We start from the raw sequence: 19,874 nt of genomic DNA, 5'->3' as shown, positions 1-19,874 counted from the left end.
GACCTTGTTTGCTTTACTAGCCAATGTTCCAGGTCATGCTTGATTTCATCTTCAATTTTATCAGTTTTCAGTGGCCAGCTATGCAAAATCTGGATACCTGTATTTGTGATACTACCTAAAAATGCTTTCCCTTAAGAATCATTTGTAGTTCTTTGTCTTTCCCCTGTGACTAGAACTTGCAGTTAGATTTGCTGCCAACCATGTGACAAAGTCGTACAATTCTGCCTTTATGCAGTCCAGGGTGAGTTAGGCTGCTGTACCTCTGATGTTGACCAAGGTAAGATGTATATTTACTGCTGCACTTTTAACAACAAGTGATACATAATTTTTCTATAGCTTTTAAAAGAATAGTAGATGATAAACAGTTGCAAAAGGGTTTGGTACTATCCTAACTTTCAAGATGAGGAAACTGAGGCAGATGACCGAGGCAATCTATTACAGTCACAAAGTGTGTTCAAAGCATTTATCAAAAACAATGAACAGTTGCAGAAATGGACACATCAAAACCAATTCACTTAAATGATCTGGTTTAGACTTTTCTAATTTTTTTCCCCACAGGAAAAATATTCATATCAGTATCTCCTTGCAATGTGTCATTAAGAAGTTATAAAGTGGTTGCCTTTGCTGTGCAGTACGCTTGTGCAGCTTCATGTGTGAACACTACAAGTTAATTTTTAGGTAGCATGGCTTTATCTTGGAGAGCTGGCTTGCTTACAACAGCTTTTTGCTTATCTGCTCTACAAGTATCTTGAGGGGTAATTGCGAAGGATACTTTGTGTGGTCAGTTTTTTGCTGATTTAACAACATGCTGGTCCTTGGTTGGTTTTTTTTCATTAAATACTTCTGGCGTTGTTTCCCGTACTTCCTACTACCCAGTCCCACTTCTGGCACATCTCAGTGTTGATGAGACTTTGAGAAGCCACAAGTACTCTATGCAACAAGGAGCGTTTTGGTGAGACAGTCTCCATGTGCAAAACCTGAAGAGACCAAGTGCACCATGCAGAGGAAGAAATCGATTTCACTTGACCTTTCTTATTTATTTGGTCTGATCTCTAAACTATCAAAGGTCCATTTTTTTTCTTTACTTGAACAGACTAGGTACTAGCAAAGTTTAAATATGTGTATTATTTAAATCTTTATTTGTTAATGGATTATTTTATACAGTTCAGCTCTATGGATGTGTGTAGGGTTTTTTCCACAGATCCTGCCAAGAGAGTTTCCATTCTGGGGCTTCCTGCTTATTTCTTCCAGCTGCTTCTCTTTCTTATCCCTTCTGTTGTTATTCTCCTTCTGTCTCCTTGTTTTCACTACTGATGGAGGAGAAGCTTGGTTAGACTTTGAAATCATAATATAAATGTTCTTGGCAATAGTTTCTTTCTATACTCTTTATAATTACTCTCCAGTGATTCCAATTGTATTTTGCAGTTGGAGACTATCAGAGAGGACTGCATTGCTCAGTCAGAATGTTAAAGGTGCAAATAATCTTTTAAGAGGATTCATGAGGAACGTGTTTGACATCGAGACACAGTAGGCGTAACACAGTGGCCAAAATGGTGTTGGCTGTGTTGACCAGAGTGATGCAAGAAGGAAAACTCTTTAAATAGGTCTTTGTCTCCTGCCTAGTCCCAAACCTACCCCACAAAGTCTGTCTGTGACACAAAGCCTCCCAACAATCTCACCTTGCAAGTTCACCATCAGCAATAATGGGATTTGTGGGACTTGTTGACCCAACCTTCTTCAATGCTGCGGTACTGGTTAAATGCACGAAACAGGTGTGTGTGTGTGCACGTGTCTGTGTGCATAATTTGAATCCTCTATTGTAATAATGACAGATAATTTTAGAAGAAAAAGTTGGTTTACGTCTGTGGAAGTCATTTGACTACCTGTTACTCTGATGGCATTAATCTTAGTCTTGTCAGAAGTGAATCGGTCCTCCTTCCTGCAAAAATAACAACTGGCGTGGAGACAGTGAAGTGTTGTTTTCTCACATGTAAAAGTATTTGTGGAATGACGTCCTTTGTTTGTTTATTTGTTTGTCTCTGTGTGTGTGTTTGTTTTCTCTACTTTTGGAACATATTAGAAAGCATCCTGCTCTTGTTATTTCTTTTGAATAGTCTATTTTCTGTAGAAAGTAATATCCACATGGTAAACTCCTATTCATAAAAACTGTGCCAAATATGTGCCATTTTAAAGCTAAATATATGTTATTTTATTTTACTTTAAAGCAAGCCAAAATACATACAAAGAACATAGCTCTGGATGGTGTTGGTCCCATTTTCAAATGAGTATTTACTGTGCAAGGCACTTCTGTGCAACAAGCTGAGTTGGTAAGGGTCCGCTTTATGAATGTAGTACAGAAAGCAGTATTTCTTCCTCCTCTTACTGTGAACTTACCTTTTAAATGTGAAAATATGTATTTTTCTATCCTTGGTGAAGCACGACCTTGTGTGCCTAATGCAGTCATACCTGGCTCCCTAGCGCTCCCCTTTCTCTTGCATTTTAGGAGTGTTTCTCCAGGGGAACACAGAGATTACGAAAAAGTGTTCGGTTTGGGGGAAGTAAAGTGTTAGTACTTAGGAGCTTCTGCATCAACTCCTATATCCTTCTGTAGGTATGACTGGCTGATGCACAGGAGTGTATTTTTGGTCCTACTTTTCTTCCCTCTTGATGGGTGCTAATAAGTCTTTCCTCTTGTCATGTGCTAGTGATATTTTTCTTCCTTGGCTTGGTCAGGATGAGAAAAATTTCTTAAACAAGCTCCTCTCCCATTCCTCTACACCAAAACAAGGACCCACTTCAGAATAAATAAAATAGGGAGATTTCTGGACTTACAGGACCACATGGTAAATATCTTCCTTTTCCATTATTTTGCTTTATAAAATGTTAAAAATTGCTCTTTCTCTTTTTCTAAGGATTGCATTTTACATATCTGGCTCAACTTTGCTTTTTCTAAAAAATAAAAAAATGTTACTGAGCAACTTTGTTAGCAAATGCTGAAACTAAAAAACTGTATGCTATAGCATGGCCAAATTAAGGATGTGTTATGAGGTTTATAAAATAAAAAAGAAAAGTTTTTTAAAGAATTGAAAGTAATCCAAACCAGCAGTAATTTCTCTTTGATCACATGGAAAACATTTCTACATGGCCTGCAAACTTACTGACTGAGAGGAATCCAATAATTGAAACTAGGAATAACTTAGCAATTTCACATTTTACTTGGACGTTTGAACTGAGCTTTGCTTGCAAATACAACATGGTTCTGTAAACAGAGTCAGATCAAGTCACTCTGCTTATTGATTTGTTTATTTAGAATATAAGCTTGGCCTCCCTGAAACAGTCTTGAAAATTCATCCTAGGTTTTCTGAATAATCTCAGCTGGGAAAGACATTTATCAGTCTTCTCCCAAGAATGTAGAATTTGGGAGTTTTAGTGTTGAAACGTTATTGGCCTTTGTTGTCAAACTTCTAATTATTAAACTTCTGATATAATTCTAATTAATAAACTTTTTTTTTTATTGCAGCATTTCCCCAGCGAAAGTCAAAGAAAGCTGATTTTCAAGTGTCAGCTGCATTAGCATCTTCTTCGATGAGAAAGTGAAAAAGAAAATCCCCTCTCTGATCAGGAATTCTGGTGCCACAGCATGAAAAGTAGTTGGTGAAGTCTGTAGAAATCAAGTTCCAAGACACTCTTTTGCAGGGAAAGAATATTACATCCGAGAATAAGTAGGACACAGGACTCTTCAAGTTGAAGACCTCCTTAGCAAGGACATGAAATTACATGTGAAAATCCAGCAGGTTATATAATTTTGGACCATTTTTTAAAACATACCTATCTATTTGCATATGATGGGCTGAATCCGTGTCAATCAGTGTGAATCACCCAAAACACTATGACATAGTCAATTCATAAGAAAAATGTAAAATTGTACCAATCAGTAATCCTCCTAGGGCAACATATAAGCCACTGGATTTCTTTTTTTAGGTCTTTTTTCAGGTCTTTTTTCTTTAACTTCTGTAAGGGACAAATCGTTATGCTGACAATCTTCCTGTAAATGGAAAGGCAACATCCTTCAGTAAAAATTCAGTAAATATTTCAGGATTTGGGGCCTAAAAGAGTAAATGGCACCTCTAATTTTTCTTAATGGGTGCAGTGGCACCTCTGGCCCTGAAACTGGCACAAATCAGTTGTGCAACATGGAGGCAGGTATTGAGGACTGCAGGCAGGGCTTGTTTCTTTTGTCCTGTATGCACAGCTGACAACCGAGGCAAGAAATTTGTTAAGGGATATTATTTTCACAGAGTTTTCTTCCCCATTGCCGCACAGGCACACCAGCAGCTGGTTCAGCATCCAGCCCACCTGGAGGTGAGAGGCAATGGGGACCCACTGAAATAGATGTGCTGCTTAGGGAGAAGCGTCTATCCACTGCCAGCTGATGCCCTCCAGGAGTTTCCAACTGCCCGTCCCCAGCTGCTCCCGACCCTTCTGCCAAAACAAGGTGCTTAAGCATCTGGCAGAAGGAAGTCAATCGATTATCATTTCTGAGATTAAAAATGTTATCAGTTAAACACCCTGCTGCTGATTAGTTTAAAGGCATAAGCATGTTACATACAAACAACTCAAAGCTGCAGCTTCTAGGTAACCTGGGCACAGAGGAAACTTTGGAGAAGAGTTGAAGCATTTGCTGCTGCTGCGCGGATTCTGCCTGCTTTCTCTCAGTGGAAATAGTAGGGTAATTGGAAGGCTTCTTCTCTCCTTCCCTTCATCCTTTTTAACACAAAGGTGAAAAATAGACTTCTGAATAGGTGCTACTGTGGGACATGTACTCTGGCTCTGTCCAGCTACTAGAAGGAGGGTACACATGTTCCCCTTTGGCCGTTTCAGTCTTTTTCAATATTTTTATTATTATTATTATTTCTTTTCCTATTATTTTTTATTAACTATAATTCTCTATTATTATATTTCTATTATTTTCTAAAAAATCTTCTGCCATGCTCTTGACCTTATAAGTAATGCTTTCCAATAGCAAACACCCTAAGTACAGTAACATTAACCCGAGTGGTTTACTCTCCCTCATCCTCTCCAGACAGCGAGTGCACGTCCATCGTCTGTTATCACTGCCAGACCTTTGGGTATGGTTCCCCACTGGTTCCTCTGCTCCTCCACTTGCCATAGCATCTAAGCGTGAAACTCTATCAAGGACTGAACCCTGTTTTGCGTTTGCCTGAGCCAGCTGCAGCCCACTGTGGGGGTCAGACCTCCCCCCTGCCCCCAAATCCAAACTTTGCTAGCTGCTTTACAGTAAATGCAGTGACTTGCACTACCAATTAATGCGGCCAGAGCATTTTTCTATGAAAGTTATGGTTGTTTTCATGTTTCTTGATACCAGCTTGCTCTACATGCCTCTTTGGAGGAATGAATTTGTGTTTAGCGGAATGACAATATGTCACTCCAGATCTGCAAAAGACAGTGTAAGGTCAATGAAGAAAAACCTTCACTTTTCAGTAGTTGGTTTCTATGTATAAATTGGCACTTGCTGCTCATCAAAGAACAAGAAATATTGGATATGCTCTAAATGTCCATTGTATTTTTGAGCCAACTACCTGATGGAAGTCATCACTTATATGTAAATGAACTGTCAATGGCTTGCCTCCGTTGGCAGTCGCTGGACTGTGAAGGGTATGTCTTAATAAGAACCAAAGCTTTTCACAGACTTTGATTTACTGGAAATAAAATAGAAAAGTCCTCTGAGACTACAAAGGACACTTGTTTCAGATAAAATGTCTAGACAGTAGCAATATATTTGGGGCTTTTATTATAGCAAAACTGCAAATTAGAATAGAGTGCTGAGAAAGTTCCTATGACCCAGCTGAGTTCAAAAACACAGTTTCAGACTGATCCTTGAAACACTTACACACAAATTAAGTTCATGAGCATTCAAAAAGGGAAAGAAAAGATGTGCAAGGTCAATGTTCAGGTTTGCTAGAACTCTAGAGCTGCCCAGATTTTACATTCTCTCTGACAAGGAAGTATTTGCAATTCAGCTGTGATTTAAATCAGTTAAAGAAAACACAAATCACGCTTTGTGCTTCACTGCATTAGATAACGGTCTGCTTTACAGTCCACTGCTGTATGACAGCTTTTTTTTTTTCTTACTGAAAATAAAACACAAAAGAGAGATTAGTTCTGTGAGATGTTACGTTTCAAAATGAAACTGAAGCATGCTTTTGCTGAGACATGTCTGTCTCTTGTTTTAAGGAAGGCAAATCATACAGATTTTCTGAAGAAGATGTGGAAATTTCAGAACATCCAGTTTATTTGAAAACTATAATTGATACTAAATCCGTGCTTTTATGATTTTCGTCATTGGTAGTTTTTTACCATGCAGAATTTTTGGAAGCTTTACTGAATTTAAAAAAAAAATAAAAATTGCTGGGGTGAACCTATGCCTTTTATCACAGCCTGTGTAACCTGGGCTCAGTATTTTTGCTGAAGAGAATTTACTTGCCAAATATAAATACAGTATGTGAGAGCTTGGGTACTTAAATTAGAACCTTGGTTGCCTGTATGGCTAATGGAGAATCCAGCAGGCAGTGCAGTGAAGCATCAATTCCCAGCACTGGAGTGCTATGAATCATCTTCCGCGTGATTTATCCCAGCTTTCCAGGAATCATCCTGCACTCCTTGTGATCCCCTCCTTTTCCATCTGTATGGAGATCAAATGGAGACACATGGTGGTGCACCCTACCAGCACTTCTTCCTAGTTGCCACCTTTGGTATTGGAAACTCTGGCTTTGTAAGAAACGCATCAGTCACTAATTTTCAGAGAATTAATACATTCATAGTTGTGTTTCCGCATACCTGAAACAACAGCTCTGGGAGGTGTGAACTGCCTGGAAATCTGTGTGACACATTGCATCAGATAATTAAAAAAAAATCAATTTTGTTAGCTGTCAGTTTTTTTCACAGTGTGGGTTTATGATGCTTGAGGGAGCGTAACTCATCTGTGATGTGGGTCTCAAAGCAGAGACTTGTACAGCGCTCTCAGTCTTGGAGCGCTACTTTTGAAGTGGAAGGTCAAGGTGGGATTCAGACAGAAGGCTGAATAATTTTTGCTGACCTGAATGAGATAATCCATTTGCCATTGCCGTCCAAATATAAAACCAGAAATAGTTTAAGAGGATCAGGCTGAGTCTGCAAGCAATCTGAAATCTTATCTCTGAGAGGTACGAAAGGCCCCTTCCAATTCAATAGGCTACTAACCCTGAAAGCTGAACAGTAGCAATTTGGCGTCCTTTTGAGTGCATAGAAATCTAGATTCAGCCCAATGCTTGTGTACCTAGGTAGTCTATTAAATGATCATGGTCTATGGTTTTAGTTCCACTGTAAAATTAATATAAGCCCTAAGGTTAAATGGTACACATTGTCAGCATGATGACTGCATTAGCTGTAGCTGTTCCAAAAATAAAATTTATTTGATAGTAACTGAATTTCTATGTAGTCCAACAGATGAGTCATCAGATAATGTCCACAGAGATCAATTTCATTTATACTTTCAGAAGATTAATATTCACTGTTTTCTAAATCTAAGGGTATGCATAACAACAGACTGAATTAAATCGAAGAAATGTACATGGATAATCAGAATGTCTTTTGAGGCTTCCTACCGATTCAGTATTTGATACTCTGATCATAGTCACAGGGCACCATGTTATCTTTTATCCTGTCGTATGGCTGGTAAATACCATTACAAATACAAAATTAATGGACTCAATCCCATACAAGTATAATATGATGCAAATCATAGTAGATTGTTTACAGAGTCCTCAAGAAGGCTTTGCACCCCATCTACCCTGGCATGCGGTCCTTCAAATATTTGACAAGTCACTGCTGTCAGAGAGTACAAAGCTTTAAAAAAACACATGCAATATTAGAAAATCGAGGCTAAAAAGCACAGAGAAATCAGATTTAGAACATTTTCTTTAAATGAGCAAAGGGCAATATTCCTACCTATGTCTTCCCTGTTTTGAAGTACGTGATTCAAACATTACCTGTCATCACAGAAATCATGAAAAGGGCTGTTTTCCCTGATTCCCTGACATTATACTTATGAGCAGTACAGTGTTTTAGTAGTTTCACTGCCTGAAGTATTATCTGGAACATCTATTTTGCGTTCAAGTAAGTGCTATATTTAGAACCTATTTTTATTCTGAATAAAGTATACAGTACACTAGACCTTAATGTACCCTCTAACATGGGCACAGAAGATGTAGACTAAAAATAGTTATTACTCCAGAAGCAATAATTTCTTTGAAAGCCATCACCTGAACTCCCAAGCAGTAGTGAATGATTAGGACTCACTTGTGTTCTCTGCTGGAGAGAAACCTCCTCAGCAGATCCTCATTCGCAGTTGGCAAATGTGAAATTTGTACAAAAACAGTAACAGAAAAAGAAAAATTTCAGCATGCCATTAACTCCTGCAGGAGGACAAAGTACTATTTGTGAATTCCTCTCAGCAATAGTTACTTTTCTGTGCTTTATTTTTTCCATTGGGAATAAGGTAATTATCAGTAGGAGTAGCAGCGAGGAAGAAAAATAAAATTGTTTATTATTGGACCAATCGAGCCCAGCGAGATGGAGGCCAAATTGTTTTTTGCTTGTCTGAGTTTGATTTTTAGTCAGTCTGGATGTGTTTTTTGTTTAGCAGAGAACTTCAGTGAGGAGTATGTTATTTTATGACTGAGGCCAATAGAAAGTCATTGGCATAATAAAACTGCAGATTTTACAATTTCAACGCAGCTGCTCTGTGACTTTTAAGCAACTGTGAAATCACATTGTTTAAACTGTGTTTATAAGGACGGATGCCTGGATCCATCTTTTTTCTTCCTTTTTTCTGGAGAAGTCAACAGAAATCCCTCAGATCGACAACTGGTATTGCAGCCTAATCATTTTAGTGAGTGTTCGCAAACCTCCATTTAGAAATAACCACCTGGTCACCCTGTGTTACGCTCATGTATGAAAATGAACGTGATGTTACCGGTATCATCAGTGAATTTGCTCATACGAATTCACCAGTGAAAATCCTTTCCTTTAATGACAAACACACTTGTTTGGATGACACACCGATTATGTGCAATGTCCTGAGCAAATTGGCATTTCGATTGTTTTTACAACTCTCTTATGACTTCTTAAACTGCAGCAGTTGGTAGTATTTGGACATATTGTTATACTGTGTTATCAAGAGTATTTATACCTCATTTATAAGAAGTATTGTTTGCTTCTCATGGACCAAATTCTTTGCAATGAGAGGTGCTCAGCTGCAGTTGGGATCTATGCCTTCCTGCCCTGAGCCTGTGATCCCATAAACATCCACAGATGTGAGTATTTACACAAGTGATATCTAAGTGGGTTTTTTTCTGCAATCCCAACACTTGCATAACCTTACTTGTTTAGCAGATTAGGACTTGGAGCTAGATTTTAGCTCTACAACCCAAAACATTATATGTCAAAGTTGAATCCCCCCTTACTGACAACAGAGTACCCATGCCTGGCAGCTCTGAATGAATGAGAGTCCTGAGGGTTCAGCCTGCTGCCTTGAGTCTGCAGATGTGTCAGGCCCCACTCCTATAGCTGTGGATGCAGATGTGGAAAGATGGGTGTTTGTGATAAAAAGGGACTAGTGATGTAGGGAGGAGAGATGTGAAGCCAGCAGGTTTTGTGTGCTTGCCAGAAGGATGGTGACAAGGAATAGCTTGTCTACAATAAGGGTCACTATTAAGTTACAGGGTAGGAGCTAATTCTTGTGGTGATTGACCCTTAAGATTGAGAAGACCGATAGGTCAAGAGTCCTGTAGAAAAATGGAAATCTAGTTCAGAGGTTTCTGTATATTTTGTTTGGCTTTTGAGCTTTGCCCAGAGCCTCAAAGAAGGAGCCCAGCAGCTGCTGCCCTGAAAGAAAAATGAGATGTAGAGGAGGCTCTGAAGAGACAGGAAAAATGTGACAGAGCATTTGAACTGGAGACAGCAAGTTTGTGATATATTTGAAAAAGGGCATAGACTTCAGAGGAACCTAGAAAAAAGACCGCATACACCTTTATCAGTATTTTCTGGGATAAAAGTACTGAGGATATCATCAGGATGGTGTACATAAATCATATGATCAACACAATGGGTGAAACTGGAAACTCTGAGAGCTCAGATGGAAAGGATTGTATAGCAACTTTTTAACTGTTTCTTATGACTTAAAAATTAGTACCAAGGAATAAAATGATTCTTCTATCTTCAGTAGATTAACTCTGTTTATTGCATCTGATTCCAAGGGTCAAATCTGTTTATTTACACAAGCTTTACTCAAGGGTCATTTGTAGGTGTCAGTGGAGTTATTCTCTTACAGATGTAGAGAAAAATGGAAGTTTATCCTCAACAGGATTTTTGGTTTTTCATGTTACAGCCCATGTGGGGCATGAGACAAAAGTACAGTCCTATGTTCTTAGGCAGGTAAGTAGCCATACTGAAATAACCGTGCGTCACAGGACCAGCTCTCAAGAATACAGCCACCCTAAAGTTACCATGGCCAAAAGGTTTTCACACACTCATCAACCTCATGTGTAGGGATCATACGTGGTAGCCTAATGCCTTGGTAGACAGAAAGGATATGTAATCCCAAGGCGTTATTCTTTTGCAATACACGGTATTTTCAGAGTGTGAGTGGGGAAATCAATAATATGGCATGGTTTAGATTTTAGTCGTGTATGCACAGACATTCCTCAGGATGTAGGATAGAGCTTTTGGAGCTGTAGAGCCATCCTTGGCTTTATTAAAAATACCGTCTCGCTCTGGTGTTAATACGGTCATCAGTAGTGGTTAGTTATTCCTAGACTTGGATTTGAATGATGCCTCCTGCAGACCGAGGAGAGAAGAGGGAAATTGTTACCGTTTCCCCTGCATACAGTGCTCCTGCACAGCTGAAGGGAGACTTCATTTAGCCTGCAGGGCATAAAAGGAGTGGGTTAATGCGTGAAATGGACTGGTTAGATAAAACTTCGACTCAAGTCTGACATCTTTTTTAATATGCATACAAAAATAACAACTCAGGGATTCAGTTTCTATTTTGTTTTTCCACTGCACAAAGAAAACAAAAGTACATCTGTTGCTAGTCTTTCTCACTCATTTCTTTGCCATCTCAAATTAAGATGAATTGCTTATGCTTGTCCCTTGAACAATAACGCTGCTCAAATATATAAACTGGGATCTCCTTCTGGCAAGTTTTAATTGTGGGATGAGTCAAGCTGGCATTTACCTAGAAAGTTCACACATGCAAAGACTCTAGTGTCAGACTCTGTCTATGCTGCATTACAAAAACAGGAAGCTGAATTTCACGAGTGTAGCCTGGAAATTCAAGCACCATTAGAAAACTTCCCAGCAATGCATGTAATGAGCATATTGGGTTCCCTTGCAAGGAAGGGGAGAGAAGTCTGTATCCAACTGGCACATCAGGAATGATCCCCTGGGTCCATGTGTAACAGTAGGAGAGGAGAGAGGAGGTGGATGGGAATGAAGAGCCCAGTAAATTCACAAACTGGAAAGAGAAGAGAGCCCCACTGCTTCCTGAGAAAAGAGTCTGTTTGAAGTGGGTGTTTTCCCAGAGGTTTCAGCAGAATGCAGGAACCAGATTATATACGTACGATTCTAAAACCAGGACCATGGCTAATGTTTAGCATGTTTTTAATATGTGGGACTGTATTATTTCATAGCCGTAGAACGAACAAAGGAATGAATGAATGTGGTACTGAATGTCTAGTCCCGAGGACAGAATTCATCTCTATTTGTTAATATATACTTATGCATGGTACAAAAATATCAAAACAAAATTATTCAAGAAATCCTGCATTTCCATTCATGTCTTTCAAGGCTGCCACCTTGTTACAACATAGATATTGAACAGCAAAACATCTGGGCAGCCCCAGAACTGGGGTCAAGAGAAAAGTACAGAAGAGGGTACCTATAGTATACCTGAAATTTGAGAAGAGGGGGCAGAGTAACGTGTTGGCTTTCTGGTTTTGATGGAAGACCTCTGTGTCTCTGAGCTTCTTGCAGTCTTAAATGCCTTGTATGCAAAATGTGACGCTTGATCTGTTAATTATTTGTAAGCCCAAAAGCTTTGATATAGTGGCATAAATAACTGTAATTATTGGCACAGGGACCTCCTCCAAAATTATAGGGGCAACGTAGAATTAACCCACTTACTGCTGACCTGGGACACAAGCAAATGAGTTTATACCTTCTGCTCACATCTAACCTACTAGCTGCAAATGTACTCCAAATTCAACACATTTAAATTGTACTGGGTTCTTGCAAAGATAGCAAAATTTATTCTGGACTTGACTTGATGCCATGAAATATAATACATTTTTGCAATACCTTGATATTATGTAACTGACACACAGTACAGCACACACGAAAAAGCAAATATTGAGTTCACTGTGCTCTACAAAATGACATTTGAGAGACCCAGGGAGACATCAGCATGGTATGTTAGGATGGGTCTGCACAGCAGAGACTTATTTCTGAGTGGGTAAGGAGCACCTTTAAACCTATCCACTAAAATGAGAATGGATTCGTATTTCTTTCCTTCCTGTTCAGCAGAAACAGAAAGAAATCAGTAAGCAGGAAGTTCTAAGACTGCAAGGTTATAAAAAGCAAGAGCCTTAACTTTCCAGTAGAAGCGAGGATCTGGTAACATTTATATACCTTGAATTTGCAGAGCATGACATGCATGCCTCTTTCCACAAAACAAAGAGAAGGTGGTGCTTTATTAATGGCAATTAATTGGGCTGCTTTTGTTTCTTCCTGGCTTCTTCATTTGCTTTATTCTTTTTCAAAAACTTGGTGCAAGAATTGAGAGAGCAAAACAGCACTGATGTAATCGTAAAATATACATTTCAGAAAACAATAAAAGCAAATGTATTTTAAAAAGCAGGGGAATACTTGATAGCCTACATATTTATAATTGAAAGCTGTTCAGAAAGGAATTACTTTTTTGTTCACTCTAAATTGTTCTAATCCCAAGACAAAAATCTTCCTGGATTCCAGGAACTAATAAATCCATCAATCAGCAACCAAGGGATAAAACCACCTGAAATTGCCAACAGGAAATAAAAGATAATAACAAGAACCCTCTGTTGAAAATACATGTTTGTCAAATGGAGAAAAGTAAATTTGGTATTACAGAAAGCAGAGTCCAAAACTTCTCTCTCTCTGTTTTTTTTGTATTTCGGGGTTTGGGTTTTTTGGGGTTTTTGGGGGTTTTGGTTTTGGTTTTCCTTTTTTTTTTTTTTTTAAACTAAAGCAGGTCACATTGTCCTCTTTAACCATGGATTTCTGAGCTCTGATTGTTTTGTGTAATGTCTTAACAATGCTTTAATGAAGTTTTTATGGGTCCATTTAAAAAAATTATCCCCACAGATTGGTCAAATTTTAATCCAGGAACTAAAACCAATCTGATTTTGCAGGCAAAGTATCTGAAAGTGGATACAGTGCAGTTCTTTCATTGATATCACATTAGTTTTTGGAGCTAATTCAGACTCACTGGAGGTTTACATGCAAACCTGACTCACTGTGGGTCTTCCATTCATATCTGATCTGCTTCCAGATCTGATGTCAAGGGAAGCACTGTATACGCTGCGCTGCCACTATCCAGCTTGGCCTCCCTCCAGAAACTTAATGTTTTTCTTCAGTTGCATCAGTGCCTCTGAGCAAAAAGAGAATGACATCCGTATGTTTTAAGATTAAAGCCGAGTCAACATTTCAAGTGAAAAAATGTATGCGTTTGTAGACCTACAGTAATATGGTGAAAGGGTAAATTTCTTGAAATAACAGTTTAGGTCTCAAAGCTGCTGAGGCAATTGCGTGTGTTACATTTTCTTGAAAGAGATCAGCAGAAAGATACATGAGGATTGCCATGGTTTTCTTTTGGCAGCTAAATTTTGAACCATATAATTTACTGTATTTTTTTAAATGAAAGAGGAGAATTTGGCAATAAATATGTTGATAAACTCCCATTTAAAGCAAGTGAAAGAGCAGTTAGCTCCGAAAGCTGATGAAGAGAGGTAGGAGTCTATTGCTGCGCGTGCAGAGAGCTCAAAGGTGTTTTCTGAGGAGAAACTTGTATTATTGCAGTTGCACAACGCAACAGCTGCAAACAGTTCCCAAACAATACGAGTCACTTACATGCACAGTGAGACCAGACTGGCATTTTAAAGTCATTTATTGAAGAATTCTTCAAACACTTCCATAAACTTTAGCATTAAACATACCAGTCCGAAGGGTTTTATTTTACCTAGACATGCTCCTGCAAGGCAGAGCTGCACTGGCCGTGCCTGGGCACCTCTGCCGCATGCGAGCTAGTGGTCCCTCGAGCATGCAGAGGACTGTGCTAGGGAACCAGTGCTCCCTCCACTGTGTAAAAACATCGCAGACAGAGAGAATGTAGTTACAAATGCATTGTGGGGAGGGGAATTTAACTGGTAATCTGGTAGGACCACATATCCATACCTTAGTCCAGGCTAAGTGGGACCTTGCTGGAGACACAATGATGGCAAGCTTATCTCATAGGTGTACAAAACAAGTTTAGGGATCAGCACTCAGTTCATTTTGTCTTAATTCTCTTACATACTAGTAGTATTCTTCCAAAAGCATGATGCCCTCCAAATACATTTTGTAGTAAGTCATGAAGAAGCTGAAAGGCTAAAAAAGGACTGTGTAGGGTCACTCCAAGAGTTTTTCTTTAAAAATAATCGGGTTTTTTTTCTTTTTTTTTTTTTTTTTTTTTAATGAGAGTGAGATGGAAACTGCTTGGTACTTTCCAAGTTTCTTTATTTGTTAAAAACAATTTCTGAAGCTTTTTCCATATATTAGCAGATAAAGTGAGCTAAATTCTTGGATGTCTATGAGATCAAGATGACTTCAGCTCCTGGTTGCTATGGAAACTTAACAGACAGGTCTGAGCACCACCTAGTTAGATAAACATGACCCTGATTTTAGCTCATCTGTGTCACTTGACCAAAAATATGATTACAGTTCTTTAAACTGTTTGTTTCCCTGAGTCTTTATTCACAAAATCACGACCAAACATCATACCCTGAGCATCTGTAATATAGCAAACTGCTTTGCAATGCATAATTTGGAGTAAAACATGCGGCAAGGGTGATGACTTTGGAAATAGCTGAAGCAGTTCAGGATAGGTGCCTATACACTTCTTCACCCCAACACCTGGTGAAAGGGTTGAGGAACTGAAGTAAACGCAGTGTGCTGGCATTTGCCTCTTTTTCTTCATGGTGGGATGGGGAAGAGCCATGGGGTGCTGAGCTGGGAAAACACAAGAAAATGGCAGCTGCCACCACTGCCACAATGCGCCTCTGCCTTCTGGTCTGTCTGCAGGCATGTTCAAGTGCACTTCACAGATATTTTTCATAGCTTTCTAGAGCATTTTCTTACACTGCTGTGTAGAAAAGCCACACATGAGGGATCTTTTTTTTATTAAATCTAAACATAAAAAGAAAATTTCACAAATCTGTTGGTCTGGCTGTTTCCCAGTCATATGTCATCTGAATTACATTACCACAATATTCCAGACATTAAATTAAAGACAGTAGGAACAAGTATAGTTGACATCTGTGCAAAATTTAAAACTAAGGAACTTCCAGTGGTTTCTTTAATCCCAGCCAAATTATGGCTTTTACCACACTCTTCCTTCTAGAATGCCAATGTTTTTTTCCCCTCTCTCTCAAACACATTCACAAGATCACAACCATGTAGCTGAAAGGCATCCTGTGCTGTTCCTGTGTGGGCTGGCCCTGCCAGCAGTTGCACCAGGGAGAGGGTGCTGGCTCATCTCTGGGGGGTCGCTGCCCTGGCTTCCTTGCTTTTTGGTATCACCAGAAATGTGCAGTGCTTAGAAGAGGTAATCTCTGGTGTGCCAGGCATAGCTTTCATACCTGTTTTTGCCCAACATAGGGAAGAAATCAGTAGGAGTTAAATTTCCTTGCTAGGAGGAATGTACAGCACTGGAACATGTTATCCAGGGAGACTGTGAATCCTCCATCCTTGGTGGGTTTCAAGACTTGCCTTGGCATAGCTATGGCTGACTGAAGCTAGTGCTTGGATTAGACCACCTCCAAGGTCTCCCTGCAGCAAACATTTTTAATAGTCACTGCTCTGTCATTGGGGAAACTGGTAATGGCCGTTGCTAGCGGCAGAGCAATGACTGCTTAACTATAACTATGACTTGTGACAATCTATCCACAGTGAGGTGGAGGAGTTTTGCTTTTTCTCCTCTTCATAGGCTGAAAGGTGTTAATAGTTTATAGTAAACATGTCTATTGAGCAGTTGAAGATGAGGTTAAAGTGAATGGGCAACCTTTCGTTCAGGGCAACTAAATCATAGAATCATAGAATCAATCATATAATCAGAACCATAGAATAGTTTGAGTTGGAAGGGACCTTAAAGATCATCTAGTTCCAACCCCCCTGCCATGGGCTGGGGCACCCTCCACTAGACCAGGTTGCCCAAAGCCCCCTCCAATCTGGCCTTAAACACTTCCAGGGAGGGGGCATCCACAACCTCTCTGGGCAACCTGTTCCAGTGCCTCATCACCCTCATTGTAAAGAATTTCTTCCTTATATCTAACCTAAATCTACCCTCCTTCAGTTTAAGGCCATTACCCCTTGTCCTATCACTACATGCCCTTCTAAACAGTCCCCCTCCAGCTTTCCTGTAGGCCTGCCCCTTCAGGTACTGGAAGGCTGCTATAAGGTCTCCCCGGAGCCTTCTCTCCTCCAGGCTGAACAACCCCAACTCTCTCAGCCTGTCCTCATAGGAGAGGTGCTCCATCCCTCTGATCATCTTCATGGCCCTCCTCTGGACTCACTCCAACAGCTCCATGTCTGCCTTGTACTGGGGACCCCAGAGATGGACACAGTACTCCAGGTGGGGTCTCATGAGAGCAGAGTAGAGGGGGAAAATGACCTCCCTCGACCTACGGGTCACACTTCTTTTGATGCAGCCCAGGATATGGCACATTGCCGGCTCATGTTGAGCTTCTCGCCCACCAACACCCCCAAGTCCTTCTCCTCAGGGCTACTCTTACTCCATTCTCCACTCAGCCTGTAGTTGTGCTTGGAATTGTCTTGACCCACGTGCAAGACCTTGCACTTGGCCTTGTTGAACTTCATGTGGTTCTCATGGGCCCACCTCTCAAGCCTGTCAAGGTCCTTCTGGATGGCATCCCTTCCCTCCAGCATGTTGATCACACTACACAGCTTAGTGCCCTAGTGAGTAGTGGTAGTGGAGAAAGCCACAGCTCAAGGCAAAGCCTGCTGTGGTCAGACCAATTAGAAGCTAAATCACATGTACACACTTATATGAGGGAGAGAAAGAGAAACACCACAGCTACTTGGCTGAGGCTGGCACGGTCCTGCCCTAAATCAGGGGGCAGGCAGAGGATGCCCACTCTGGTGCTGCAGGTTCCCCTTGATTCTTGCCCTTCAGTGCCCACCACCATCTGCTGGGCTCCTCTCTGCAGCGTGCCCATGCGATACGCTGGCCCGCACATAAGCGAATCAGGATTCCTTGCGATTCCCTGCATCCCCTTGTTTTCCTCTGTGTTTGTTCAGCTGTGAGTATATTTGGAAACGCATTGGTGGTGGATGGGTTGCTTTGGCATTGCGGAAGGAAGAGTGTGGTAAAGGCACTGTGTTTTCCAAATTATCTGATTGATACCATTCTTCTTTCCTCTTAATAGAAACAATCCACTATGGCTTTCAGACTGCCTTAACCACATAGGCCAGAAAAACTGGAAAAATGTTCCATTTTGGCTTGGTATGCCTAAACATAAATAGTGTTTTCAGTGGAGCTGATCAGGCAAAGGTAAATACAATGTTGTGTAATGCTTCAGAAGAAATGTTATTCCTCTACCTTTAATATTTCCATCAAGACCTATTTTGGTGTGGAAAAGCTGGGATTTTGCACATTCTTTTCCCAAGGGGAAGACAAGTAAAATAACGAGAAAACATCAATGCTTTCTACCACAATGAAATGAATACTTTGCATAGAAAAACATCTGAATGCTAGTAGAAATGAACTAATTTTCCACTCTACATATCAGTTCAATATACTTAACTTTTGTATTATATTTGGAGACTCTGAGGTACAGAAATGAAAGCTGGGAGTATACTTTCCTGTTTTAAAAACGTGACGCCATGTTCTGCTATGTGGACTCAGAAGAGATGGCTAACAAAGACTGCACATTGCCATGAGAGCAAGAGGGACTGTGTCTTAGTCTTACTTTTACAGAGCACCAATGGCCCATTGATGGATCCTTCTGTGTTGTCTGTCTGAATTCAATGTTGTTAACATTGTACAATAATGGATAATTGTGGGGGAAAGTAGAATCTTTTCATGCTTCTGGGCACAGTTATGTTTCCTATGGGTTTGTTATCCCTCAGGTGTGAAAATTGGATTGGGAACTCTCCAGGTTGCAAGGTAGGATGGTTGGATATGATCCCTGGGACAGGGAGGTGACAGCCACTCATGGGGGCCAAGCAGACCATGAGGAAGACCCTGGCACATAGTGGCTGAAGTACCAGCCTTGATTCTTCCCCACCTACTCAGCCCACACATTTGTAAGTGAAACCAGGATGAGATATTGATAGTCTGGTGACTACCACATTAACAGAGTGGTGTATATCACACCTTGTTTGTCAGGCAGAATGCACCTGTTTGTGGTTTAACCGCAACCAGCAACTAAGCCCCACGCAGCTGCTCGCTCACTCCCCCCTGGTGGGATGGGGGAGAGAATCAGAAGAGTAAAAGTGAGAAAAATTGGGGGTTGAGGTAAAGACAGTTTAAAGGGTAAAGCAAAAGCCGCACACACAAGCAAAGCAAGACAAGGAATTAATTCCCCACTTCCCATGGGCAGGCAGGAGTTCAGCCATCCCCAGGAAAGCAGGGCTCCATCACGTGTAACGGTTACCTGGGAAGACAAATGCCATCACTTCAAATGTCTCCCTTCTCCCTCTTCCCCCAGCTTTACATGCTGAGAATGACATCACATGGTATGGAACATCCCTTTGGTCAGTTGGGGTCAGCTGTCCTGGCTGTGTCCCCTCCCAACTCCTTGTGCACCCCCAGCCTACTCGCTGGTGGGGTGGTGTGAGAAGCAGAAAAGGCCTTGGCTCTGTGTAAGCACTGCTCAGCAGGAACGAAAACATCCCTGTGTAATCAACACTGTTTTCAGCACAAATCCAAAACACAGCCCTGTACTAGCTACTATGAAAAAAATTAACTCTATCCCACCTGAAACCGGCAGAGTACCTGTCGATCCTCTTGCTCTTAGCTTGGGAAGGAAGGCATGAGACCTCCCCTCTTTGAGCTTCAAGCAAAAAGTGGAAATTAAAGCATGTATAACCTCTATATGTCTATTATTTGTTTGTTAGGTGCTGGCGACCTGCTTACAGCACTGCGAGGCAGAAATGTGAATTATGACCGTCCCCTGTAACATCTTCACTTTATGGTCCAGACCTCAATTTGAGTATCTGCATGGGCCAAGTCAGTTTTAATGAAGTGTGTGTGGAATCTCCTGTGAGTAAGTAACTCTGTGCATATTGTTCTCTCTGAGGAATCAGAGAAGAGGCAATGATATGTGATGTTTTATTTCTATTTCCTTGTTCTTTTTCATTTACTTGCTGTTCAATTTTGATTTTTAAACAGCTGCAAACAATGAGATTCAAATACAAAGTCCAACTGTTTTTAACATCAGCCAGATATCTGATATCTTCTTGGCAATCTGGGATCCAGAAATCAATGAATAAATTGCCAT

At 40.4% G+C, this 19,874-nt stretch overlaps 1 protein-coding gene across 1 annotated transcript in view; it reads left to right on the top strand.

Annotated features, from left to right (window-relative positions):
• IQCM (IQ motif containing M) overlaps positions 1-19,553 on the top strand; it is a 126,109-nt gene extending 106,556 nt beyond the window's left edge. The window contains 2 exon segments of the mRNA XM_075750680.1: positions 17,671-17,738; positions 19,492-19,553. Coding sequence (XP_075606795.1) covers positions 17,671-17,738; positions 19,492-19,553 — 130 coding nt within the window.
• Positions 19,554-19,874: the final 321 nt, after the last annotated feature.

Source organism: Balearica regulorum, chromosome 4 (assembly GCF_011004875.1).
Source record: "Balearica regulorum gibbericeps isolate bBalReg1 chromosome 4, bBalReg1.pri, whole genome shotgun sequence".
NCBI lineage: Eukaryota > Metazoa > Chordata > Aves > Gruiformes > Gruidae > Balearica > Balearica regulorum.
This window is presented reverse-complemented; position numbering and strand designations above follow the sequence as displayed.